The following is a 25,664-nucleotide window of genomic DNA, read 5'->3' on the forward strand; positions in this document are numbered from 1 at the left end:
TTTGGAATGTTTTAAGAATAACAACAACGAACGCGTAACTTTATCTAGAGAGAATGTCTTGAACGAGATCGTCGCCAAGCTTTTTATCTCTTTGGAAATTACGCATGTGTAAAATAGACACGCATCCTTCCTTGGCGACATTATTTCCTTCATACTTTTTTGGCTCGCGCAACTCCAAACCAAAATTCTTCTTCTCTCCGCTTTCACCTCCAATCATCTCCAACGTTTCGGTCAGTGCCGCTAAGGAATTCATCTTCATATAAGGACACGATGCGCATCCGCCGTCCATGCCGCACCCTTCACCCGATGCCGGTCCCGGGATGATGGATAGACTAGACATTGCCTCGCTCACAATTTTCCCCGAAGAGCTGCTATTGACTTGCGTGATGGAATCTACGGAAACCGGGAACACAATTTCACACTCGACGCTCGAATCGTTCTTCTCGAGCTCTTCGGTAACAGCTCGCACGATTGATGTGACCATGCCAGTTTCAGTACCGAGCACGAATTTCATGCGTTCTGGAACGTACACTTCTCCATCTTCTTCCAGCGCGCTAGTGCTATTGTTGTTCTTGTTGTTCTCGTTCTCGTGCTTGTTCTTGTCTTTAGGCGTCGAAGAGGAAGAAGCAGAGGAAAAGAGTTCTCTGCTCTTGCGCTCTTTTTCAATACCACCTCGGATTTTGGCTAAAATGAAATCTAAAATATTTTGCGTCGAGCCGACGACGCCCATATTTCGTTCGCGAGCTTCCATTGCTAGGGTGAACATTTCTCCCGGAACTTCAAAATGTGCCGCTTGATAGGCGTCGGAATAACAGTCTCTCACAACTCGACACACTTCGCCACCGAACAAGTGATGCACCACGCACGCTCCGTCGCGGAAGTATTCCATGTTATCAAGCACTTTTTTCACTGACTTTTGGTCGTGTTCAGGGTGTAACTGTTTGATTTCTTCGTCCGACCACGTCGTTGATGCGCGCGTCAAAAGTTCGACCAAGTTGCCGCCCATGTACGTATCTGGACCGTAAAATATCTTGACGTCCGGAATTTGAGCAGCAGCTTGTAAAACCGTGTTGACGACGTTCGAAGACGTGCACGCAATGGTTGGAACTTTTGCGTTCGCGCTCGCCTTCGTGTCCAATCCAGTGTTGATGTAGATGACGTGCAGAGAATTTTTCGCCTCGCCGGCTTCTCGCAAATATTTTTCGTACGTTTCTGTTTGCGCAGCTTCTGCTAAGGAGCACCCGATGGCATCCGAGGACATGCGGTAAACGTTCGCTTCAGGAAATCCAGCGTCGTCAATAATAGCTCGCACGTTCTCTGACATGAAATCTACACCTAAGACGCAGATGTTTTCGCACTTTTCGTCTCTCACCATTCGCACCGCCGCGTCCGCCATGACTAAAGAATCGGAGATGAAGATCCTCGACGCGCACTCTGGATGTTTCGCTTTACATCGCATCAGCACTCCTTGGACTTCTGGGTCCATGTAAAAATGCGCGACGATTCCACACTTTTTCTCAATCAGTAACTTCGCCAACTTGTCCACCTGTTGGTCGTCCGGCGTTAAATATTTCGCCTGCGCTTCCGCGAACGACCCTTTCGGTTCGCATCCGGACTTTGTAACGATTAATGAAGGGAAAGGATCGCTTTGGAAATCGTTAAGTAAACTTCTCGCTTGTCTTTTGATTGTTTCTAAAGCGTTCTTAAACCCGTTTTGTCGAGAATCAATCGCGCTCGTTTTCACTGCGCTTTCCGACACCCCTCGCAGAGTCGCAGCTACGATCGATTCCACATCGATGTCTTCGATTTGTTTCAGGGTGTACCCTCGAAACATTTTCGTCACGACGCCGAGGAAACCTCTCGTTATCGCTGAATCTGAGTACGATTGCAATCGCGGGGCAGATGAACCATCCGATCCTTCTGTTCCTTCTCCTTCTCGAGAGAGAGACACTTTCACCCACGTTTGGGAAGCCGTGCACCCCATCACTCGAGTGTTTTGGTTTCTCTCCGCGAGTGATAACTCGACGACGTCCACTTGCGACTGCAGGAGCTTCTTCGTGGCTTCTTTCTTCTCCTCTTTCGTCAAAGAAGAAGAAGACGACGACGATGATTCAGACGAGTTCGAAGAAGAGGAAGACGAAGAAGAGGCGATGATGGATGAAACTCTTTCTCTTCTTTGTCTTCTTCTTCTTCGGGAAGATGATGATGATGATGATGATGATGATGATGTCGTCGTCGCCTTCTCCTTCCGTCGGACGCTACTCCTGCTACTTTTGCTCGAAGGAGATGAGAATATTTTGGACGCGCTGCTCCTCGAACAACAACACGACGACGTAAACGACGACGACGACATTTATTCTTCTATTATATGTGCGTGTACGCGTAATCAATCTCTCTTCTCGTAAAGTGTGATAAATAAAAGTGTGACGATGGGATGATGAGGCGGAGAAGGAGAAAGAGAGTACGAACGAAAAAAATTGGAAGAAGACAAGCGACAAGTCTATTTCAAGCTGTCAAGTGCAAGTGGATAAAAAAAAGAGAAAAAGAGACGTACAAAAGAGAAAAGCGCTTTTCGCGCGCGCTTCTTCAGAGTTTTATCTTCTTTGCTGCTAAAGTATATAAAGAGAGCCATCATCATCATCATCATGTTATCATCAGCGACGACGATGTCCCTCTCGACGAGTGTCGCTCACGCGACCCGGGTGATGTCCTCTTCCTCCACCTCTTCTTCTTCTTCTTTGTCTTCCTCCTCCTCCTCCTCGATTTCATCCCCGAGTGCATCATCTTTTCTTTGCGCGACTCCTTCTTCGTACTCCTACTCTTCCTCCTCGAGAATACGAGCGACGAGAAGGAGGAGGAGCAACTCCGTCGTCGTTATCGGTAACATCGCGAGGAGAAACAGAGTCATTTTAGGAGCATCATCATCGACAGAAGGAGGAGGAGGAGGAGGAGGACCAGGAGAAGAAGAAGAAGGGGCGGTGGCGACGAAATCTTCGGACCAGCTCTTACAAGGTGAAGCGTCTGAAACGACGGCGTTACCGGAGAATTTCTGCATCATCGAAGGCGCGAATACCATTTTAGATTTCTCTAAACTCCAAGTGGACGATATTCAACAAAACTTGGAAAGTCGACGACAAAAAGTGTTCTTATTGATGGAAGAAATGCGACGACTGCGAGTGCAGTTGCGGATAAAGTCCACAGGAAGTGCGTATGAAGAAGAAAATATGGTGCAAAAGTCAGAGTTTCAGTCAGTTGTGCCTGGATTCCCAGTGTTGACGGAGGATTCAATTTCGGATTATCGAATCTATTGGGGTGCGACTGTGCTCTTCTTCTTACTGTTTGGCGGTTTGTTTGCGCCCATCGCGGAGGTGAAGCTCGGCGTCGGCGGTACCACATACGCAGACTTTATCGAATTTGTTCACTTCCCGAAGCAGTTGGCGGAAGTCGATCCGATCGTTGCGTCGTTTACCGGCGGTGCAGTTGGCGTCGTTTCGGCTTTTTTCGCGATTGAAATTCGTAGCGCTCAAGAACAAAGGAAAAAGGTGTGCATGTATTGCAAAGGGAGCGGCTACTTGACTTGTGCCGAGTGCGCGACGCCAAACACGTATAAACCAGGGAGATTGATCGATCCAAACACGGGATCTAAATGCGTGTGCAACAACTGCTTGGGGACGACAAAGGTTATGTGCACGACGTGTTTGTGCACAGGTATGGCTTTGGTAACAGAACACGATCCGCGCATAGATCCTTTCGATTAATCCGTCGTGGGCGAGAGCTCGCGGAGATGAAAAACAAAGAACGAAAATTTTATGCAATACATCACATTACTACAGAATCAATTATATCTACCACGTACATGAAGGTACCTACAATCTATTAGAATCTATAATTTTAAACTATTTGCCACGCAATCTTCGTCGACGCTTTTCATCTAATTGTTTTACCAGCTCTTCTGAAGACAACGGCGAGGAGGCCTTCTCAATCAACGCGCTGCTGGAACTTTTACCAACTTTTCCCGGTTCATCGTCCAAGGATGAGCTATAAGATAAATTTGGTCCCATCTTCATCGTCGCTGCCATCAACGATTTATCTTTTTCTACCACGGCTTTTGCAAAGATCTCGCAAAACTCTTTCGAGTCTTCTCTGGTTTCGATTTTTGTTCGCATCACCAAAGCCGGTCTTCGATCTTTCGTTCTTCCGACTACTCTGGCTGGATTTCCGGCAACCATACCGTTCGCCGGAACTGCTTTCAACACTAACGAACCTGCCGCTATCATCGCACCAGATCCAACTACAATGTTTCCTAAAATTGTGCTTCGTGCGCCAATCAATACGTTATCTTGGATCTTCGGATGCCTATCGCCAACTTCTTTTCCGGTACCGCCCAGAGTAACCCCTTGAAGAATGGAAACGTCGTCACCTATGGTAGCCGTCTCGCCTACGACACAACCTGTCGCGTGGTCCATCAGAATCCCTCCGCCAAATTTTGCAGCCGGGTGCACGTCAACCCCTAACGCTTCCGAGATCCTCGACTGTAGCATGCTCGCGTACGACTTTTGTCCTTTTTCCCACAAATAATGTTGAATCCTGTGCGCTTGAATCGCGTGAAAGCCTTTGAATAACAGCAACGCTTGGACGTACGAGCCACAGGAAGGATCTCTCGAGCGTACCGCGACCAGGTCTCTGCGTATGTTATTCCTCAGCTGTTCGCTATCTTTCGCCAACAAAACTTCATTAAAAATCTCAATCAGTTGCGTCGATAACAACGTCTTCGTGCACAGTCGATTGGCGAGCGCAAAACTCAAACTTTTCTCCAAGCAATCGTGAGACAAAATAGAGCTAAAGTAGAAAGAACTCAGCATTGGCTCTTTCGCAGCCTCTGTTTCTGCTTCTTTTCTGATTTCGTTCCAAAAATCTTCCCTCGACATCTCGTTCGATAAGTCTTCGCTGTTTGGCCGTTTCGGCGCGCGTATCGCAGACTTTGTCGTCGACGTTGAGTATGACAACGATGATGATCTAGATCCAGATGCTTCTACGTTTCCATCTTCTCGCGCAACGGCGAGTCGTTCTTTCTCTTTTCCTTTTTCAGGCACCGAGACAGCGGCGGAAGAAAACAGTTTTTCTACTTTGTCTTCCTCGTCGTCGAGTTCAGCGCATAACTCTTCGCCCCATTCTTTGTTGTCGTCGTCGTCCCAATCGCTCACGAGATATCTCGGGTGCGATTCCGCCCATAAGTTCGGTTCCGGCCATTCTTGTTTTTGCTGTTGTTGTTGCTGCTTGTTAGAGGTTGTCGCGTTCTCGTCCTTCCTCGCAGCGGCGGTGAAGATTGTCCGCATTCGCTCTCCTTGTCTTCTTCTTCTCGTCGTTGTTGTTGTTGTTGTTGTTGTTGATGGTGGTGGTCTTCTTTCTCTAATTATTTTCAGAGAAGAAAAAGAAGAAGAAGAAGAAGAAGACGACGCCGTCGATCTCGAGGAGTAGCAGCAGTAGCAGCTCATCATCATCCTCAGACTCTTATGTATATTATTATTATTATTTTCGTGTCTTGTGAATTCTATTTGTGCTGTGTAATTCGACGTTTCAACTCAAGGTTTTCTCAAGCAAGCTTGTCTTCAATTTTTTACAAAAACAACACAACATCACAATAACAATAATAATAATAATAATAATAACATAACATAATGTCTTTGTCTTCTTCTAAACTCATCCAAAGACTTCTGCGCAACGGCGGTGGGCAGAGCAGAAACGACATATTTTTCACTCGTTTACTCTCTTCGTCTTCACCGGCGTCGTCGTCGTCCTCGTCAAAACCATCCACAGCGACGACGAGGACGACGACGCCGACCAAATTTGGAAAAAAGGAAGAAAAAGAAACCTTTCTCGAGAATCTTATTCGAGAATCAAACGCTTCGTTTCCAAACTTGGAAGGAAAAGTCGTCTCCGGAATAGTGACAAAGATTGACTCTAGGAACGGCTTCATTGACGTGGATGTTGGGTTCAAAATGCCATCGAGCTTTGTAAAAGAGGAGTTACCAGAGGATGTGAAGTTAGGCGATCGCGTACCTCTACGAGTGAAACGTTTACAAAACCCGTTTGGGGAGATGGACGTGGACTCGGTCTCGGTCGATCAGTTTAGAAAACACCAACTGGCGTGGGATGCGATTGCGAGGAAAAGAGAGAATAGAGAGCTTGTCACCGGGAGAGTCTTGAATGCCGTGAATGGTGGATTCGCGGTCGGCGTTTCCGGACACGTCGGTTTTTTACCGAAGAAGTTAGCGCGAGACGAGAAAGGAAGACGGTTGCCGCAAGACCGCGACGCCACGCCACCAATAGGAGACGCCATGCAGTTTCGAGTTTTGTCCATGAGTGAAGCTGGTGGGGCGAGAAATTTCGTAGTGAGTGGACCAGAGGTCGAGACTAAAAGACAGAGTCAACCCGCGAGTAATAATAGTGCGAGAACGGCGTTTTCTGCAGCGACGACCGGGTCTCGTAAAGTTCGAACGTGGGACGGTACGAAATGATAAGCTCGAAATGATTACGGCATATAGTGAATAATGTAGTAGCAGCACAGGTAGCAGTTTTTAGCGGTACAAATAGAAATATATTTTTACTCTCCTTTTCTAAACGTTTTCTTCTTTCTTCGCGCACAACTCGTACGTTTCCGAGAGTCGCCTTTGCTTATTCAAAGGCATTGCCGAGCGTCTTTTCACGACTTCATTGAGATCTAAATCCGCATACACAACACCCGGCTTTTCCTCTAATTCTTTGTCGTTTAATTTCTCCCCAAACGGACCGTATACTGAACTATCGCCATGTGCTTGGTACGACGCGCCTTCTACCCTCGCAGGCGAACACGTCGCAACAAACATCTGATTGTCCACCGCTCGACATCTTTGCAGTAACGCCCAGTGTAAAGGACCGGTCACGGTATTGAAGGCTCCTGGATATATCATCCCAATGCATCCTTCTAGCGCACACGCGCGCGCGTACTCAGGAAATCTCATATCAAAGCATATGCCAACACCAAACTTTCCAAAATCTTTGGTATTTGCGATAGTCACCGCGTCGCCCGCCGTGAGCGTCTTTGATTCAAAAAAAGTGATTCCATCTGGTATATCTACGTCGAATAAATGCATTTTATGATGCGTTGCTATGAGTGCGCCATCGCTATCAAACACAAAGCACGTGTTGAATAGCTTGCCGTCCTTTCTCGTCGGTATTGATCCTCCAAACAGAACGACTTTTTTCTCCTTGGCGATTTTCCGCATAGCATCGAAGGACGGCGACGTCGAACCTCTTCCTTCTTCTTCAGCCACAGAACTACCTCGATCTAACACTACATCCTCCGCGAACGGAGCAAAAAACTCGTTTCCGTAAGGACAGTTCCACATCTCAGGTAAGACTACGATATCCACAATCTTTTTTTCTTCTTCAGCCAATTTTAACGGTTTGTCTCCTGATGATGACGATGATGACGACGATGACGACGATGAAAGCGCTTCTTCGACTCTCGCCAGCATGTTTTCAATATTTTCTTCCTTGGACGACGTCGACGCCAATTGCACGAGCGCTATTCTCGCGCTCTTCTTTTTGGTCGTGTTCTCTGTGGTAATCGTCTCATCCGTGAAGGAGGAAGAGGTGAAACGACTTTTCGCCGACATCGTGCCGTTGTGCGTGTTCTCGTTTGACGATGATGATGAGGACGCCGACGTTCTCGCCTTTGTGTTCTTCGCGACAAAGAGACGTTTCGGTTCGTTGCTTCTAGTACCAGAAGCAAGTGGAGTGCGGTGAATAGTAGTAATACCGAGACGGAAAAGGGACGCAAAAGGACAAGTCATTTCTTGTGAGGTAAGGGCGAACTGGGGAGAAGAGAAGAAGAACCCGAAAGAGCAGAAAATTTTCTCTCGCGTATGAGATTAAAACCTAAGTGCGTATGTATCTACAAGAATGCATTGCCCAACCACTCGCTCTTTTCTTCATCTCTCTGCGCTTCATTTTTTCCTCTCTCTCTTTCTCTCTACTAATCAACAAGAACGCTTCATTCGCACCCTTCTTCTCTTTCGCGCTCTCGCGCGAAGAAAGACGAGCGTCCAATTTTTTTCTAAGCGTTGTGTACATGTCGTCGTAATTTTTACCCGTATCTCTCTTCCTCTCTCTCTCCCTCTCTTTCTCTCTCTTTTTCTTCCTCTTCTTGCGTGTGAGGAAGTAAATTACGAGCCGTGCACCTTGATAAACTCCTTCTTCGAGATTTTCTCGTCGATCAAAAACTGGGCCACATTTTTGCGTTGGTCTCCTTGGAGCTGGATGATATCCCCGAGTTCCGAGTCTTCCACAATCGTTCCGTTGCAGTTGAACTTCTTCTTGCACTCTTTCAAGATGATCTTCTTGTTGATTTTGGGATTAATCCCTTGTAACGTCGTTAAGGATTTCCTCCCATTTCTTTGTTGCGTGCGGATGTGAATGTATTTGTCTTGAACCGAATCCGCGTTGATTTTCTCGGCTTTTTCTTTTTTCTTCTTCTTGAGTTCCGAGTCTTCTCGATCGTCTTGATTCAACAAGTCGGCTTGGTTCGCGAATGGGTCGATACCTGTCGTCGTGTTTAATTGTTACGCGGCGTAAAGAGAAGGAGAATAGCGCGAGTGAGAGTCAGTTTACTATTCCATGGTGGTACGAAGACGAAGAAGACGAAGAAGAAGAAGAAGAAGAACAACAACAACAACAACGGAAGGGAAGGGAAAGAAAAGAAGTAATAAATTCATCTTCTCGTTCTTCAAAACAAAGAGAAGAAGAAGAACTAAAAAAACGTACCGAAGGATGGCTCGAGCTCTTCCATAAAAAAACGGAAAGGTTGGTTTTTGAATGCGTGTGCGTGTGACTGCTTGTGTGTGTGTGTTTAATGCGCTTGTTGCTCGCGAAGACTTTTAATATCGTTTCTTTTGAGAAGAAAAGAATAAAAAAGAAGGTTTGTGTGCAATTTGTGGCGATTACGAGAGAAGAGAGAAAAAGGAAAGAGAGAGAGAGAGAGAGACCCTTGTTTTTTTAGAGTTTTGTAACGCGTTTGGTTCTGTTCTTCGTCGTCAAAAAAAAGAGACAAGACGACGAGCGAACGCATTAACATCATCATATAATAATAAAGTAATAATACTATAGAATTCATATCCGACGCGGCGGCAAAAGAATCCGATATGGTCGCCGCGGAAGACGCACCAATATCGACGACGTCATCTTGGCACGATCGTCCGATTAGCAAACAAAACCCGATCGTTTTCTTCGATATCTCCATCGGAGGCACAGAAGTTGGACGAATAAAAATGGAACTGTTTGCAGACGTCGTGCCGAAAACGGCGGAGAACTTTCGTCAGTTTTGCACCGGGGAAACCGTAGATCCGAGAACGAAGGAACCGCTGGGGTATAAAAATGTTCCTTTTCACAGAATAATCAAAGACTTTATGATACAAGGCGGCGACTTTGTGAAAGGAGACGGGACGGGTTGTAAGTCAATTTACGGCAGTAAGTTCAAGGATGAGAACTTCGTCGCGAAACATACCGGCCCAGGATTGTTGTCGATGGCGAACGCCGGTAAGGACGGAAATGGATGTCAATTCTTCATCACGTGCGCAAAATGTGAATGGTTAGATGATAAGCACGTAGTTTTTGGAAGAGTTATCGGTGATGGCATGTTAACTTTGCGTAAGATTGAAGCGGTTCCAGTCTCGGGGGGTGCGAACGCGCCAAAACTAGCGGTTATAATCTCACAATGCGGAGAGATGTGAGCCATGTTGTAAGGAAAAGGAATATCGTATGATATAAAGTAGAATAGGTACTGTAGTTCAATTAAAACTTAAAATGTAATAATAATCATAATCATAAAAATGGAATTGATTGAAGAAAGAAGGGGTGGATGATACATAACTTCATGGCCTTCTCGAAGGAGTTCCTGGCATACATTTACGTGGCGGCGACCCTTCCCATTTTTTCATCTTGGATAGTATCGATAGCAGAAGCAACAGCTTCTACCATAGACGATGATGATGATGAGCTGTGTGAGCTCTTGAACGTTTTGACGTTTGAGTATCTTCTCCACGAAAGTCGTTCGAGTTTGTATTCGATGAGCGTCCCGTTTCCGTCATTTTCGTAATCTTTCGGTCTCCAACCGTACTGAACCTTGAGAATTTTAGCTCCCGCACCGACGTGTAAGAATAGGCCGCGGTCGTTATATCCGCCTTCTTTTGACATAACGTGTTGTTCGTACGTGGGAATCGCGAGAGAGGCTTTGAGATGTCCCGAGATGCTCGCTTGCGTTCGCTCGGATACTTCCTCAATTTCCTTGATGGCTTTTTGTTGCACTTCGCGGAAGCCTCTCGTTCGAGTAACGGCGCAAACTGTTTGTACCATGGGAACTCTTTCTGCGAAGTGAAGCACAAAATCTCTGAGCTGCATGCCCACGTCGCCACCGTTTTCGAGCGAGTAGCGTTGATCGGCAAAAACATCCAAAAGTTGTATCGTTTGCGACGAGAACGGGTCAACTCGAGCAGACTCTTTCGTTGCCCAACAGTTTCTATTGGACACGTCTTCCGTGCTTTTGACAAACTGCGTATACATCATTCCTTTCAACGAGTCATTTGTCTCCTCGAGATATTCACCGTCCATATCAAATATCGCGAAGTTCATCACTCGATTATTCAACACGCGATCGCGAATCGTATCTTCAGACGTGCGCATCTCCGGACACGAAATCCAAGCCTCGCGCTCGATCTCAACCAACTTATCGACGTTAGAGATCGATAAGGTGTTGATGATTTTGAAATTTCTCTTTCGGAAGGTTGCAATGAAGAGAACATTTGCATCAGAGGATGGCGAAACTGGAGAAGATGACGGCCGCGCGGCTGGTTCGTCACAAAAATCGAACAAGGAGACGTCGTAAGTACCTCGCAAAGGATAAATTCCGAACGAAGCGAGCTTGAGCAAGAGCAAATGCGCAGAATTTTCGTGCTTAGCGATGGCATCGAAGAATATTCCACCATACTTGCCTGTACTTTTCTCACCTCGAGATGCAGACGCCAAGAATGTCGCAGTTGCGAGTGTCTTCTCACCAGCGAAAGCAGCTTCTTCAGAATCCATCTCGCGACAGATCTCCGTCACCACAGCATCGAGTGAAAGTGAGCTCATCACATCGCTTCCCAACAAAATAACTTTTTGTCTCTTCACTTTAGCGATAATCGAAGAGTTTTGTGGAAGTTTATCATCGTCAGAGACGTCGCGAAAAAGCGACGACGGAGAGAAAGATCGAGCTTTTGACCACTCGTCCAAGGCTTTCGAAACCGCCCGCCCGTGTTCCGGGGAAACGCCTAAACATGGCGTAATCACGCTCGTTTCCGGCAGAACAGTCTTAAGACACGTCTTGTTGTTTGCCGGTGCAACTTCACTTTTTGCATCAAAAATAGACGAAGTGAATGCTTCGGACACGATATCGTGAACGAAAACATCTTCTTCGATTTTGCTTCTTCTTTGTTCATCCTCGCTCGCCGAGGCAAAGAGCGCATCGTACAACGATGCTACGAGAGAAGCATTCGCTTTATCTGCTGAACATGGTTGAAGACGCACGTAATTATCGGCGCTCACAGAGTTGCTCTTCCCATAGTCACCTTTGCTCGAGTGCGCGGCGACTTCCAAATTTGTCTCCGTAGCCGTCTCGAGAAGCGGATCGCGCTCTAGCGTTGCGCGAAGGGTGAAGGTTTTCATCGACGAGAACACAATTTCATCGTCGCTGTCTCTCACGACACTTTCATCGTAAGATATGAGACTCGCATTCTCTGGAAGCATTGGTGGTACGCATTGGAGTGAAAAATAAACATCTTTCTCGTTATGCGCATCTTTTTGCGCAGCCGTTCGATTTAAGACGACCCGATGGACTCCATCGAGAAGAAGTTGCGAGAAGAAAGATATCGCCGCGTTTGCTCCCCTGCTCGTTACAAACAAAGCTTCGTTTGCAATGAAGAAACGATCGCATGCCGCTGCAATGTGCACCATTGGATTAGCACTTGCAGTTTTGACATCAATGTCATCATCATCATCATCATCATCATCACGAGAAATAAATTTCACACGAGCGACTGCGAGAACATCCTCCGAGACCGGTCCAAAAATCCGTTCAATGGGACTCAGATTGGCTTCCTCTTCTTTCTTAACGACGTAAAGATACGAGTAGTTTTCTTCCAACGCGCCTTCTTTGTTCACTCCACAAGATTCTTCGTTATTGCTTTCATCCCGTTCTTTCTCGGCGACAACACGCTCGAGATTTTTTTCTTCTCTTTTTTTCGACAACCCGGGACGAACGAGAGAAGAAGGAAACACCGTCGCGCGTTTCAACACGCCCATAGCCGCGGTGCACGATCTCTCGCATTTCTTCACATCCTCCTCCAAAATCGCTTCGCAAACTTGGTAGACGATCGGATAGTTCTCGTCGTCGTCATTTTCGTCGTCTATTTTAGAGACGAGGATGCTCTTTTCCGCTCGAGGAAGTGGGAGCGTTTCCCCTAAAACAAACCTGTTATTGGGCTGCTCCTTTTGATTTACCGCCAAAAACGGAAATTTTTCTCTTTTGACCCCCTCTTGTTCTTCTTCCAATTTACCTAAATCAGAGGAAGAAGCGGAAGAAGATATGACGCTACTCCCGTCATCTGAACTGATCGATTTGTTATATCTTTCAAGCGTCGATCGAGGTGACTTCACGAGGAGATTCAAAGCCACTTTGATCGCCCGGCGCGATCGTTGCTCATGTTCTTCTTCTTCTTCTTCCTTTTTTACATGCATCTTTTTTTTTATAAAAAGAAGTGTGACGCAGCCGATTCCCCTTTTTTTCAATCACCTCTACGAGCAAAAGTGTCAACAAACTTTGTGTAAACAAGCGCGCGGGTGTTGTCGCGCACAAAGAGGAAAAAGATATCGCGCAAATGAGTGGAACGAGCGCGTTCTTCTTCTATGAAGTGTTCGCAAAGGATGGATGTGCAGTCGATCAAATCCACAAAGAGAGGGGAGGGCGGTGAGAAAAGTTTTTGAGGTTTTTTCCGAAAAAATATCTTTGATCTGTTTCGGGGACGCTTTTTCTCTTTTTCGTGAAAACAAGCGTTACGACGAGTACAAATTTTTTTTTGCGAACACCCAACACTACCAGATTGCTATGTAACCTCCTCTTCCGTCTTCTCAGAGTCTTCTTCTTTTTTGTTGTGAAGGAAGAAAGAGTTCGTCGTCCTACAAAAAACGTGAGAAAAAGAAAAATGATGAAAGACGCGAAGAAAATGCACCGGCTGTATTTCAAATCCAAGCTCGAGCTGGTGACCAACTGCGCGTGGACGAAGAGTGGTAGCAATAGTAGTACTGGTAGTAAGACGACGACGAGCGACGGTGGTAATGGCGAGAATGCGTCGTCATCGATCGTGTTTTTAGACGCGTTGGAAAAGGAGATCGCGAACGAAAAGAAAGAAAGAGGAGGAGAAAAAGAAGAAGAAAACGACGAGGTGGATGAAATAAACGAGGAGTTTGCGGACAGAGTGCTGATCTCGCGATTATCGTTATCGCTATCCTCGTCATCATCGTTAGGAGGAGCAGGTGGTGGTGGTGGTGGTGGTGGTGGTGAACAAAGAAGAAACGAACACCAACTGAATCAAAAGTCAAAGTTCAGGTACCTTTTAGAAACGTTTCACAGAGCGGACGAGGAGTTGCGAAAGTCCACTCTCGCGCAGTTTGCAAACGAAAGGGACGCGAAAGATAAGTTCGACCTGTTGATGCAAGAGGTGAAGAAATTGTGCGTCTCTTACGGTGGATTGGTGTTGAATCCGGACGAGGAAATTCGAGGGACCCGAGAAGAGCCAGGGATGTTTCCAATATCAGAGTGGGAGGAAGAATACGGTGTGAATGAGTTTTCGTATCGATTATACACGGGCGAAATGAGCCAGATGTATTTGGACGCGTTTTGCAAAAAGTTTGGCGAGGAAGAACCTGACCTGCTGGATGCGATATTCTTGCACGAAAGGCAATGGACGTTTACGAGAGAGAAATCTTTACCGACCGAACCTTTTCTCGTCCACGGAATGTCCATTCTCGCGGATTTCGATCCATTTTTGAGGGCAATGTTTATGCTCGCGGCGAATCCAATCGCCGCGGCGAGATTGATAAAGCATCCGCTCTGGATGCCCAAAAACCGCAACGCTCAAATCTTTCCTACTTTACCGCCGCACGTAATGATGATACCAAACTTCAACGCAAACGCGCGAACGTCCGATGGATACGTGTTGGGTAAAGATTTTGAGGAGTGTTCAATATTAGGGCCGCTGTTTGCGCTTTCGCCGATGTATTCGAGGGTTCCGGTGATGAACATGTTGTCGCAAAGACGAGAACCAAACGTATTTCCAGCTTTATTTCCAAGCGTTGATTTAGGATCGAAAGACTTGAAAGTGAGTGTGCGCGAAAGAGACAACGCGCATGCGACGATTTGGATGCACATGGCTCGCGTCTACGAAGGCTTGCACGCAATCTTAAAGACTTTGCTTAAACACGGCGGGCCAACTCGTGATGGCGTTTTAAAGTGGATCTTCTTAAACTTGCACGTGAATAAGAAAAGAAGTCAACAAGAGCAACAATTATCTTGGTTTGAGAATTGCTCAGACGGCTACTTTGTAAACTTTTGCGAGACGATGTTACGTTTGAGTTTGCCATTCACGGACGTTCTCAACGGAAAAGGAAAACATTTGCCGAAAATTAAAGCGGAATACACGCTTTCTAAATCGTGCGGTATAACGGACTACAAAGATTGCACGAGACTTGGCATGACCGAGAGCGAAGCGGAACAATGCTATAACAGCGGGGAGTTTGAGTTGGAAGAAGGTGGCGATGCGAACGCGTCGTCGTGGGGATTCGTCTGCGAATGTTTTTTCGCGACTCATCGCGCTATGCATCTTGGCATCATCGCTTGTATCAACGCGCAAGAAGAGAGGCAGCGACATACCATACGCCGTTATGCCGAGAGAGTGAACGAATTGGAGGAGGAGATACAATCTTTACCCGGGAACGATCCGCGAAGACACGAGTTTGTTGTTCAACTCGGACAACTTCGCATGAAGAAAGATGCCTACATTCAACAGACGATGCTTTGCGATGCGACTTTGATGGATCCGCGCGTAGTATCGGATAGTTTTGCATTCTATCGTTTAACGTGCGTGTGGTTATTGAACGAAGCAAGAAGTGGTGGTGGAGATCAGACATCACCAGCAATTCCGACGACGACGACGACGCAACTCCCGGATGAAGCCTCGAAAGCTTTCCGAGCGATACCGGAAGAAATTGTGGAAGATACTTTGGACTACTTGGTGTACGTCATGTGCACGAAAAGTTCTTCGCATTCGTTGATTGAGAATGAAATTTTGACCGAAGTCGTAGACTTTCTCGTTCTCTTCTCCGGGGCGTCTGAGCACATCAAAAATCCATATCTTCGATGTAAGTTTGTCTCGGTCATACACTCGTTCTTACCAGACTATTCTGGCTCGGATAAATTAGGTCGAGTGATGTTCGAAACAAACGCGAGCGCATTTCAGTTTCTCATCCCGAACTTGCTCAAACTCTTCGCCGATGCCGAGCAAGCTGTTGGTCCTTACGAAAAATTCAACGTCCGCAAAGAAATCGGCGACATTTGCGAGTATCTTTGGGCAATCCCGGAGTACCGAAACGGTTGGAAGATTTTTTCAGAAACCAAGTGGCGATTTTACGCGAAGTTTGTTGACATGCTCATCAACGATGCCGTGCACTCTCTCGGCGAGGCTATGGAGAAACTTCCGCAAATTCGAGAAAGGGAGGCGTTGATGGGGGACGAAGCGCAGTGGAATCAGCTGACGGACGAACAACGCGACGATCACGAGTCGCGTTACGAAAGCAGCGAACGAGAACTGAGATCGGATTTGTTTTTCGCGAAGCAAAACATAGAAATGATGGCGTATACGAGTAAAGAGATCGCCACGCCGTTCCTAAGGCCCGAGATTATCAAAAGAGTCGCGGACATGTTGAACTACTTCCTGAGTCACCTCGCCGGCCCGGAGAGACGAAAGTTGAAAGTGAAAAACCCGGAGAAGTATAAGTTCGATCCGAAAGAGTTGCTGACAAAAATCGTCACCGTGTATCTCAATCTTTATAAAAACGAAAGCATTATCAATGAAGGCGCGGACAAGATGGATACGGGTGCGGAAAAGACGTTAGCCGAGGCGATTTCGGAAGATGGGCGAAGTTACAAGGACGAAGTCTTTACCATGGCCATCGACGTTCTCTCCAAACACTTTCTTCTTTCGCCGACGGAAATTGAGATTTTCCAAAAGCTACAAAAAGCTGCGAAAAAAGCTGCGGACGATGCCGTCGACCTCGAAGCCGATTTAGGCGAGATTCCAGACGAGTTCCAAGACCCTCTCATGTGTACTTTGATGAAAGATCCAGTCATCGTACCGATCACGAAAAACGTCTGCGACCGGGCCACCATCGAGCGCCACTTGCTTTCTAACGAAACCTGTCCTTTCAGTCGTCAACCGTTGAAAGTAGAGGATTTGAAAAGTGACGTCGAGTTGAAGAGAAGAATCGAAGAGTGGGTCATGGAGCAAAAGAAAAGGGCGAAGAAGTCATACTATAATGTCCGTAGTTAGTTTTAATCAGCAGTAGCAGAGAAAAGAGAGAGACATGCGAAAAAACAATTTGTTCCTTTCTCCTCGTACAGTCGTACAACATCACAATAAATTTCCTTCTCGTATTTCTTTTACTCGCCGTATTTAATAAACAGATATGTTCGCTGGGTCTGCATCATCGACGATGATGACGACGTCCTCCTCGTCGCTGGTGGTGGTGAGTAATAACACCTTTCAGGTGAAGAAGGAGAAGAAGACATCATCATCATCGACGAAGAGGAGAACCAAGAGAAGCGCGCACAGAAGAAGCGGCGAGGAGGAGGAGGAGGAGGAGGCGATTGATTATTGCGCAAACAGAAGCGATTTCGATGCGTTCGAGCGCGCTCTTTCTTCGCTCTCTTCCTCTTCATCATCGAGAAACGATGCGAACACAACTGACAACGATAACGACTACAATGAAGACATTGATAGCGGTAAAGTGAAGAAGAGGAAGAATTTGAAAACAGCAGTTTCCGCGCTGTGCGCTTCCTTGTGTCTCTCGACCGAAGTTTTCCTCCTTTCATCCGGTTTTGCGTTTCCCCGGGAAGCGAGCGCGTTGCTATCGAACCCAAATTCGGGCTTACCGCGAACGCCGACCGCGGCGTTACGACGAGCCACGCCGAGAGTGAATGCGGAGTCGTCAGACATTCAGTATAATTTGGACGACGCGGCGTATCAGTTTCGCATCCCGCAGCGAAAACCGTGGAACTCGATGTTGAACGAAATCAAGAAAGCGAAAGAGATTGTCAAGGAGAAAAGAGGTGAGATTTTCCAACCGATCGTGAAGGAAACCCAAGCCAGCGCGGAAGTTGAGATTGAGAATTTAGTCATCGCCTTGGACAGATTAATCTTAGCGTGCGAAAACCAAGACGTGGAGAATTTTGATAAGTGGATCGCCAAAGCCATAGAAGCGAACGGAAATATCATGGTGAACCAAGTGAACGACTTGCCATTTTTGTTACCGAAGCGATACCAAGAGTTGCCAAGAATGACGGGACGGGCGGAGTTAAAGTTTACGATTAAACACGGCGATGGGAGTTCGTTTGGGAATTTGAACGGCGAGCCTTTGAAAACCGTGGATCTCGAGATAACCTGCGACGGTTTTAACGCGCCAATTACGGCTGGAAACTTCGTTGACGCGGTGAAAAGAGGCGAATTCGATGGGAGTAAATTAAATTTATCCGAAACGGCTGTTATTTTTGGCAACAGCGATAATTCAGCGTCGACATCGATCCCTTTGGAAGTCAAGGCGTCGAATGAATTCGAGCCGAGATACCGGTCGCCTTTAGATGTTGCGAGCGGCATCGATGCGTTACCTTCCATTCCTCTCTCAGTGAACGGGAGCGTCAGCGCCATGCGCTCAGCCACGGACGACGGCGCTTCCTCTTCCTCCCAGTTTTTTCTCTTTAATTTCGATCGCAGACAAGCCGGTTTAGGCGGTGTAGCGTTCGAAGAAGGAGAGTTTTCAACCTTTGGGTACGTCACGAAAGGATTAGACTACGTGAGAGACTTACGCAAAGGAGACGTGATTGTTAAAGCTTCAGTCACGGCGGGAGAAGACCGCTTGGTCAATCCGAGCGTCTCCAGAGCCGATCGGATCGATGAAATCCAAGCAGCGGAATTAGCTGATAAAGAGTTGTTAGCAGAGAAAGGCGTTTGAAATGTTCACGATGATTATTATGATGATGATGTGTTTTTGTTACCCTCAATTCGTAGTCTCTCTCCCTTCTTCCATCCGTCCTTTTGCTCTCCGCGTCTTCTCCTTTTTTGTGTGAGTTCGCCCAAAAACGCTTACGACCAACCTCCACCACGAATTTCTTAATAATATCCAAACTGCCTCACATTTATAATTCATACGACACATAAAAAGAGTGATGATGATGATGATGTTTGCATCAGCATCGATGCGCTGTCAAACCGGTGGTATTGGTGATGCGTGTGCTCGCACCGACCCTCTCCGCAACGCGCAATCAAACCACCCTTTCACCATCATTCGCGCGTCGTCATCTTCGTCAAAGTCATCTTCTAAAATCATATCTAAACATCAACAACAACAACATTTTCCGTCCTCTCGGGGAAGAAGTTTTAGGAATGGTACAGACAACAATAACAACAACAGTACTGATGATATAAGAACGAGGATGTGTAGCCTTCGTCGGCATTCGTACTGTCGTCGAAATCGCGTCGTTGTTTCTTCATCGTCGTCGTCGCTGGCGAACGAACAACCACCAGGGAGCAGGAGCAGCAGCAGCAAAAATGTGTTCAACAGCAACGAGGCTGGCAAAGAGTGGAACACGAACCTTCGAGCGACGTGCGAAGCGATCGTGAAAGTGAACGAGGCGGACGATGTCACGCCAGAGCTATCGTTGGCGAGCTACATGCGACTGCCTGTGGAACAGTACGTGGACGTGCCGTTGCCGTTAGGCGCGAAGATGACGAAATATTTCGACGAGACTATTAGAGAAGACGAAGGCTTCTTCGAGCTCGCCATCCCGGGATTGAAGTTCTTCACGTTGGAGGTAAAACCAGTCGTTAGAGTGAAAGTGAGCGTGTTGACGACGGATAACGAACAGAGATTTGTGTGGAGTGGCAAAACGAAAGCGAACGATGTAAAAGCAGAGGAAGAAGAGAAGAGAAGAAAGAAGATGAATAAAATGTACAGACCGGAACGCGAGGATGCGGATATGAGAGGACCATGCGTTTTGATTGAAGTCGCGAGTTGTCGATTGGAAGGGAAGGAAGTCGAAAGTCTAGGCATAAACGAGATGTTCGTTAATCGAGGGAGCACGGCGTTTCGCTGGAAAAGCAGAGGAGATGAATCGTGGGACTACGGTGATTTGTTGCACTACGGCATTGGCTCGGCAGAACACGCCGACGCGGATGATGTTTCGAGTAGTAAAAAAGAGGGAGAAGAAGAGGCGGAAGAAGAGGAAAATAAATACGCGTACATCGAAGGTTGGACAGAAATCGGCGTCGGTGTCGATCCGCCTGGACCGTTCAAGAAGTTTCCGCGAAGTGTTACTCAGAGCGTCGGCGACGCCGTTCTTGGATTCACTCTGAGGGAAATCGAGAAAGCTTTTTTACGCGGGTTAGCGAGAGACTACGAGCGTTGGTGCTCGGACGCGGATTATAGACACCAAAGAGCGACGGCTTTCGAAAACGTCGGTGCTTGGACGGAGAAAGAGGAAGTTATAGATTTAGCGGCAAAGTAAAGTGTATATATAATAACGATAATAATAATTTCTGTTGTACCACGAGAAGGAAAGTTTGAATCCCCCGGTCTGTTCAAAGGCGCGTCGTATTTTTGACAATCTTTTAATCCATGCTCACTTTCGTTCGCAGCTTACCGACGCCAAACTTGGAGACGCCACCGCGATAGAACGACGCATTTCCTTTCCCACTAATTGAGCTCAACTTCATGAAACTATCGTCCAACAAAACTAAACTCGCGAGTCCGCACAACCCGAGCGTTTGTAACGTCACGCATCCAGCGGCGACGAAACGCCTTTGCCATAATTTTTTCATAAACCTCGCCATGAAAACAACCGCGGGGAACGAAATCAACCACAACAAGCCAACCACTCGAAAGTTTCGAATGAAATTCTTCGCTCGCCTGTCGACATCGGCGGCGGCAATAGCCGTTCGACCACCGACGATAAAAACTGCGGCATGGACTAAACGAATAAATACGAGGAGGAAACCAGGTAAATGTTCGTGATCGTGGAACGAGTTGAACATCGACTCGTATCGTCGCCCCCACGCTTCTAAAATAAAATGTAACACGGCGTTCCCTGCGATAATCATCCCACCAGCAGATAAGCGGCGAGTGCTTGCGCTGACACCATTGGGTAGCTTTTTGAACAAATACCCCGGCGAGCGCAACGCTGCGGTGATGTTCACTAAAATTCGTTTCGTCTCTGGATTTTCCAACGCTTTTTTACCGAGCAAACCTTTCGCGATGGCTGCCGCACCTTTAGCGATTGTTTTCGGCGTTGGCGGCGCATTCTTCTTCTTCGCATCGTCGTCGTAATCACCATCGCTACTAAAGTTGTTCGAACGTCCTCTCTTTCGTTCCCCATCGTCTGCGACGCCGTCCGCGCCTGCGACGGCTCCAAAATTCGCCCCCGTTCGTCTTCTCGCCGCCGAACCGCTTTCTAAACTCGAATCACCACTAAATACTTTCGCCGCGGAACTCTTCAAACTTTCCGCCTCCGCCGTCGTCGTCCATCCACAGACTAGAAATAACAACGTCATCGTCGTTATAAACTCAGACGTTCCTTGCGAGACTTCTGCCATAAAATCTGCGGGTAAGTAGGAGTACCGCCATCGCAAGCCTTTCCCGTCTTTGACGAATCTTCTCAAGTGTAATAGTTCAAGTAATAAGCTCATCATTTGTAAAAAGTACGCCAACATGACTAAAAGAACGACTAAATGCGTCGTCTTTTCGTTCTTTCTGTGCATGCGAACGGCCATGGAGACGAATACCAAACCTAAAAAGAACATGAATAAAAAATTCGTCACGTACACCCACCCGATGCCGCTCAAATCGGACGGTAAGTGTTGTCCATTATTCTTTATCGTGATATCGAAATGCAAAGGCGGAGGCTTCGCGTCGTAAAACTCCAACGCGCAATCCGCGACGACGATATACCAAAACGCAGCTCTTGACGCGTTATACGTCACGCCTCTTCTTCCTTTCACCTGTCGCATCGCTCGTAAGCTCGATTCGAAATACGTCTCCCTGTGCACAATCTTCTGCGGCGTCAACGAATCCGTGGGGGTTGCCCCTCCTGTTCCTTTAAGCCCCCACCCTTTGGACGACGGCGGTGTTTTTTTCTTCTTGTTATCCGCGGCTTTTCGAACGGCTTCTTCGTCCACCATGTGATTCTCGGGATGTACCCAACTGACGTTCCCGCTGTCCAAATCCACTCGATAGGAGTCTCCCGATTCTGGATCTTCAAAAAACTCGTACCCTTCCGCCTTGTGCGTCGCTTTCGGGTGCGGTAAATCCACGTCGTGCTCTAAATTTGCCATGTTGCATCGACTGTCGCACAAGCTTCCTTTCTTCACCTGTCGGTCGTACTCTTCGTACGATTTATCTTCAAACAATAAAACTTTCAACTTGTGTCTGCCACGTTCCCAACCGGTTTTCGCGGTTGATAATTTCACGCTTATATCTCCCGTTCTTCTCACCGCGAATTTACCGACCGTTTGCTCCGTGTTCGCGGAGTTTAGTTTTAACGTCCCGGTGAATCTTTCCGCCGATACTTTTTCGAGAGAAACGAAGAAAACTAACACTTCGAGGAAGAAAAAGAAGAAGAGCTTCGAATTCTTCTTTGTCCTCATCATCATCATCATCGTCGTCGTCGTCGTCTCTCAAGTTACGCTCGAAGAGTAACGGAACAAATTTCTCTCTTTCTCTCTCTCTTTTTTATCGCGTTTTTATCGCGTATATATCAGCAACGAGACAACGACGAAAACAAAACCAACAACAACAACAATAACTTCCGTCACAAAAGCACTTTGATTACTGTGTGTGTGTGAGTTTGTTGTTGTAGTGTGAGTGTTCGTATTTAGTAGAGTGAGAGTCGTTAAAGAAATTTTTGAAGTGACGTTCCCCCAAAAAAGTCATCTGTTGTTGTTTTTAAATTTTTCTCCAAATTTTTTTCTAAAAATTCTTTCTGACAGTCTTCTTCTTCTTCTTCTGTGTCTATACACGACAACTTAAAAGAGGAAAGGAAAAGAAGAAAACGATGACGATGATGATGGCAGGAGCAGCAGCAGCAGCGGCAGCAGCAGCGGCAACGCAAAGAGTACTGCCAGTGCTACTTCGTCGTCGTCGTCACTGTCGTTCAGCTCGTGCTTCTTCTTTGTCTTCTTCTTTGTCTTCTTCTTTGTCTTCTTTATCTGTGTGCGTTCCATCATCCACGTCTTGCAGCAGCAGCAGCAGCAGCAACAGCAGCAGCAGCATCTTCGGCGACAAAGAACCGAGTCGAGCGACGATGACGATGCTTTCGAAAAAGGCTTGGTGTGGATGTAGTAGTATCAGCAGTAGGTTTATGAGTAGCTTTAGTGTGATGAATGGCAGAAGCAGTAGTAGTAGTAGTAGTTTTAACACGCCGAACAAAAAAAGGGTATTCAAGAACGACGTTGCAACTGCTTCTGGACGAGTCGAAGACTATTATTACGACGACGACGACGAGGAGGATTTGGACGACCCGTGGAAGGAAAGTTCCGAAGACTTTGACGACGACGAGGGAGGTGGCATAGTTATAGGCGCGAAAAAGCCAACGCCCGGGACTAAGAAGAACAAAAAGAGTCCGCCAAAGCGAGGCAGTAGCTTGACTTTGCCGACTTCTTCGCCGGACGGGGTTCGCGCGTTTTCTTCTTCATCGTCGTCATCGTCGTCTATTGGTATTTCGAGGGAAGACGACTTACCGAAACCTGGAGAAGGCGAAGATAGCTCATCGCCTCGACCGTTGGAGAAAGGCGATGTAGAGATATCCTTCTCGCGCTCGGGAGGCGCCGGCGGGCAAAACGTGAACAAAGTAAACACGAAAGTGGACATGCGCTTATCTCTCAACGGCGCCGTGGCATCTGGATTCCTACCCAAATGGGTCGCCGCTCGTCTGCGGATATTGGAAAAGAACAGAATCAATAGCGAAGACTGCCTAGTCGTGAATAGTACGAAACATCGAACGCAGAGTAAAAACATAGACGACGCTTTAGAGAAGATGGACGATATCATCCAAAGCGCGTCGGTGTTGAAAGACGTGGAAAACGCTCAAGCGAGGAAAAAGATGGAGAAGAGCGCGAAAAAGGCAAACGCCAAGCGATTAGAACAGAAGAAAAGCGCCAGTCAGAAGAAAAAGTTACGGTCGAATAAAGGTTTCGATTAAAGTATTTATTTATTATACACATGATGCAGTTCTTACTTTAGGAAGGAAGGGTTGAAGTTGTTTCAATTCTTGTTTTTTGACTTGTTCTTCATCTCATCACGAGGGGAAATCTACGAAAAAAAGAGAAAGCGAAAGAAAGAAAAAAGAAAGAAAGGACAAAACCCACGAATTTAATTACCCACATACTCTTTTTGGAAGGTTTTTTACTCGATCGTCCCCCCCCTTCTTTTTCAGAGATCTTTTGTGCTGTTTTCTTCATATAATCCCCTCCGTAACAAACAATTCACGTCTCCTCACCCGAACAAAACTATTCTATTTATTGAATACGTTTTGATCAAAACGTCTAACAATTACCACCAAAAGCACACGCAGTGATAGAGAGCATCGACATGTCCGCGTTTTCCGGTCCGTGGTTGTGGACGCGATCGTCGATGTTGAGACGTTGGTCTTTACTTTGTCTGAGCGCGATTGAGTGTGTTTTTTGCACCGGAGTGATGTTTGGAGCCTCGTCGTTGTTCGTAATCATGAGAAAAGAGGGACAATATTCCGAACTGTGTGCCTCGGATGAAAATGATACCGATCATACTAACGATAGTAATAACAACAACAACAACACCAACAACACTTTTACCACCGCAATCGCCACGTGCGCGAGCGCAAACGTGAGATATTCTCAAATCTACACCGCTGGAGCGTTCGGGACGCCGGTTTCACTTTTAGTCTGGGGCATCCTCGTTGATAAATTCGGAGTGCTGCCATGTCGATTGATGAGTCTACTCATATTCGCGGCCGGGTGCGTCCTTTTCGCAGAATCCGACTCTGAACAATTTGATGCGTTTATAGCGGCGAGTGGACTGCTTTCAATCGGTGGTGCGGGCTTTTCTCTCTCGCATTATACGTTTTGCTCGCACTGGGAGTCTACGCGATATTTTGAGACATCGCACGCCATCATGAATACCGCCTACGATGCTTCGACGATTTGTTTCCTGATTTTCATGTTGTTGCATCAGTCCGACGCGGAAATATTTTCCATGCGGCATTTGTTTTACATTTTATTCTTTATGAGCGTTCTTTTCCTGGTATTATCGCACAAACGTGTTTGGGGTAAATACATGGAACGACCCGAAGAAATAGTCTCTGAGTCGGGAGCTCGACAGCTTAAGAATATAGGGAGTATGAAACGTCTTGGATTCAGTTCGTCCAGTTATTTTGATAGGAAAATTGGTCGCAGTGCCGCTACGCATAACGGCAGAATCATTAATGAGATGACGTTTCTGGAGCAATTGAAAACACCTCATTATCTGTGGCTCTCTTTGTGGTCGTTTATTTGTATTTATAGAATCATGTTTTTGCTCGGATCAGTTTTCGAACATTTATTGCTCGTCGGCGACGGACGAGATTACAACGACGCGAATACACTGGTTACACTCTTTAATGGTTTGATTTTGACTTCTATTCCAATATTCAGTTTAACGGGTTCGTTTGTAAATAAGTTTGGACTTGCGATTAGTATCGCCGTGGTGAACGTGCTTGGAATAATCTCGTTTATCCCAATTCTATACAACGATTCGTACTGGTCACTTTGCATCGGTTTTATCGCATTTGGAATATTCAGGTCTACTTTTTACACTACGATAACTGTGTATTGCCAGAATGTGTTTGGTGTGAATACGTTTGGTAAAATGTACGGAACTGGTGTCGGCGTTTGGGCTATTCTATCGGCGGTTTTGCAGTATCCGACGATGAATTCTGCTTTGGAGAGCGACTCTCCGAAGAAAGCGTTCTTCTATATAGATTTGTTCCTCATCGCATGTGGCGTCTTTCTGTTTGCTATGCCAATATGGCTGCATTTGACCATGAAATATAGCAAAAGAGAATTTGATCGGTTGCGAGCCTTGAAGGCCGACGTCGTCGGTTCGGCAACGAAACAACAGGAACAACAAGGTGGACAGATAAATATAGCATCCACGGACGACGACGACGACGACGGTAGCACAAACGGCGATGAAGTCGTTAAGAGATAGACGCAGCAAAATTTAGTCATTAGAGGTAGAGAGAGGATGTGCATGTT

The 25,664-nt window shown here is 46.6% G+C and overlaps 14 protein-coding genes across 14 annotated transcripts; 8 read left to right on the forward strand and 6 right to left on the reverse strand.

Moving 5' to 3' along the window:
* Positions 1-83: 83 nt before the first annotated feature.
* On the reverse strand, positions 84-2,353 carry QS (expressed protein; the record flags this gene model as incomplete). The annotated part of the gene is made up of 2 exons (XM_007512770.1): positions 84-89; positions 122-2,353. 2 exons carry the CDS (start codon positions 2,351-2,353, stop codon positions 84-86), a joined length of 2,238 nt encoding a protein of 745 aa, XP_007512832.1.
* Positions 2,354-2,666: 313 nt separating this feature from the next.
* Bathy06g00140 (predicted protein) lies at positions 2,667-3,758 on the forward strand (the record flags this gene model as incomplete). The annotated part of the gene is made up of 1 exon (XM_007512695.1): positions 2,667-3,758. One exon carries the CDS (start codon positions 2,667-2,669, stop codon positions 3,756-3,758), a length of 1,092 nt encoding a protein of 363 aa, XP_007512757.1.
* A 138-nt stretch (positions 3,759-3,896) lies between these two features.
* Positions 3,897-5,336, reverse strand: Bathy06g00150 (serine acetyltransferase; the record flags this gene model as incomplete). Its single annotated transcript, XM_007512793.1, has 1 exon — positions 3,897-5,336. The coding sequence occupies one exon, from the start codon at positions 5,334-5,336 to the stop codon at positions 3,897-3,899; it is 1,440 nt and encodes a 479-aa protein (XP_007512855.1).
* Positions 5,337-5,678: 342 nt separating this feature from the next.
* Positions 5,679-6,518, forward strand: Bathy06g00160 (30S ribosomal protein S1; the record flags this gene model as incomplete). The annotated part of the gene is made up of 1 exon (XM_007512396.1): positions 5,679-6,518. One exon carries the CDS (start codon positions 5,679-5,681, stop codon positions 6,516-6,518), a length of 840 nt encoding a protein of 279 aa, XP_007512458.1.
* Positions 6,519-6,617: 99 nt separating this feature from the next.
* Positions 6,618-7,835, reverse strand: Bathy06g00170 (predicted protein; the record flags this gene model as incomplete). The annotated part of the gene is made up of 1 exon (XM_007512540.1): positions 6,618-7,835. One exon carries the CDS (start codon positions 7,833-7,835, stop codon positions 6,618-6,620), a length of 1,218 nt encoding a protein of 405 aa, XP_007512602.1.
* A 372-nt stretch (positions 7,836-8,207) lies between these two features.
* Bathy06g00180 (predicted protein) lies at positions 8,208-8,830 on the reverse strand (the record flags this gene model as incomplete). The annotated part of the gene is made up of 2 exons (XM_007512794.1): positions 8,208-8,584; positions 8,806-8,830. The coding sequence occupies 2 exons, from the start codon at positions 8,828-8,830 to the stop codon at positions 8,208-8,210; spliced, it is 402 nt and encodes a 133-aa protein (XP_007512856.1).
* A 352-nt stretch (positions 8,831-9,182) lies between these two features.
* On the forward strand, positions 9,183-9,770 carry Bathy06g00190 (cyclophilin; the record flags this gene model as incomplete). The annotated part of the gene is made up of 1 exon (XM_007512484.1): positions 9,183-9,770. The coding sequence occupies one exon, from the start codon at positions 9,183-9,185 to the stop codon at positions 9,768-9,770; it is 588 nt and encodes a 195-aa protein (XP_007512546.1).
* Positions 9,771-9,945: 175 nt separating this feature from the next.
* Positions 9,946-12,810, reverse strand: Bathy06g00200 (predicted protein; the record flags this gene model as incomplete). The annotated part of the gene is made up of 1 exon (XM_007512425.1): positions 9,946-12,810. One exon carries the CDS (start codon positions 12,808-12,810, stop codon positions 9,946-9,948), a length of 2,865 nt encoding a protein of 954 aa, XP_007512487.1.
* A 485-nt stretch (positions 12,811-13,295) lies between these two features.
* Bathy06g00210 (predicted protein) lies at positions 13,296-16,676 on the forward strand (the record flags this gene model as incomplete). The annotated part of the gene is made up of 1 exon (XM_007512370.1): positions 13,296-16,676. The coding sequence occupies one exon, from the start codon at positions 13,296-13,298 to the stop codon at positions 16,674-16,676; it is 3,381 nt and encodes a 1,126-aa protein (XP_007512432.1).
* Positions 16,677-16,842: 166 nt separating this feature from the next.
* Positions 16,843-18,354, forward strand: Bathy06g00220 (predicted protein; the record flags this gene model as incomplete). Its single annotated transcript, XM_007512392.1, has 1 exon — positions 16,843-18,354. The coding sequence occupies one exon, from the start codon at positions 16,843-16,845 to the stop codon at positions 18,352-18,354; it is 1,512 nt and encodes a 503-aa protein (XP_007512454.1).
* A 244-nt stretch (positions 18,355-18,598) lies between these two features.
* Bathy06g00230 (predicted protein) lies at positions 18,599-19,906 on the forward strand (the record flags this gene model as incomplete). The annotated part of the gene is made up of 1 exon (XM_007512766.1): positions 18,599-19,906. One exon carries the CDS (start codon positions 18,599-18,601, stop codon positions 19,904-19,906), a length of 1,308 nt encoding a protein of 435 aa, XP_007512828.1.
* A 103-nt stretch (positions 19,907-20,009) lies between these two features.
* Bathy06g00240 (predicted protein) lies at positions 20,010-22,040 on the reverse strand (the record flags this gene model as incomplete). Its single annotated transcript, XM_007512596.1, has 1 exon — positions 20,010-22,040. The coding sequence occupies one exon, from the start codon at positions 22,038-22,040 to the stop codon at positions 20,010-20,012; it is 2,031 nt and encodes a 676-aa protein (XP_007512658.1).
* Positions 22,041-22,447: 407 nt separating this feature from the next.
* Bathy06g00250 (predicted protein) lies at positions 22,448-23,593 on the forward strand (the record flags this gene model as incomplete). The annotated part of the gene is made up of 1 exon (XM_007512505.1): positions 22,448-23,593. One exon carries the CDS (start codon positions 22,448-22,450, stop codon positions 23,591-23,593), a length of 1,146 nt encoding a protein of 381 aa, XP_007512567.1.
* A 389-nt stretch (positions 23,594-23,982) lies between these two features.
* On the forward strand, positions 23,983-25,617 carry Bathy06g00260 (major facilitator superfamily; the record flags this gene model as incomplete). The annotated part of the gene is made up of 1 exon (XM_007512409.1): positions 23,983-25,617. The coding sequence occupies one exon, from the start codon at positions 23,983-23,985 to the stop codon at positions 25,615-25,617; it is 1,635 nt and encodes a 544-aa protein (XP_007512471.1).
* Between the last annotated feature and the right edge of the window lie 47 nt (positions 25,618-25,664).

The sequence above is a fragment of the Bathycoccus prasinos genome, assembly GCF_002220235.1.
Source record: "Bathycoccus prasinos genomic : Chromosome_6".
In the NCBI taxonomy this organism is placed as follows: domain Eukaryota; kingdom Viridiplantae; phylum Chlorophyta; class Mamiellophyceae; order Mamiellales; family Bathycoccaceae; genus Bathycoccus; species Bathycoccus prasinos.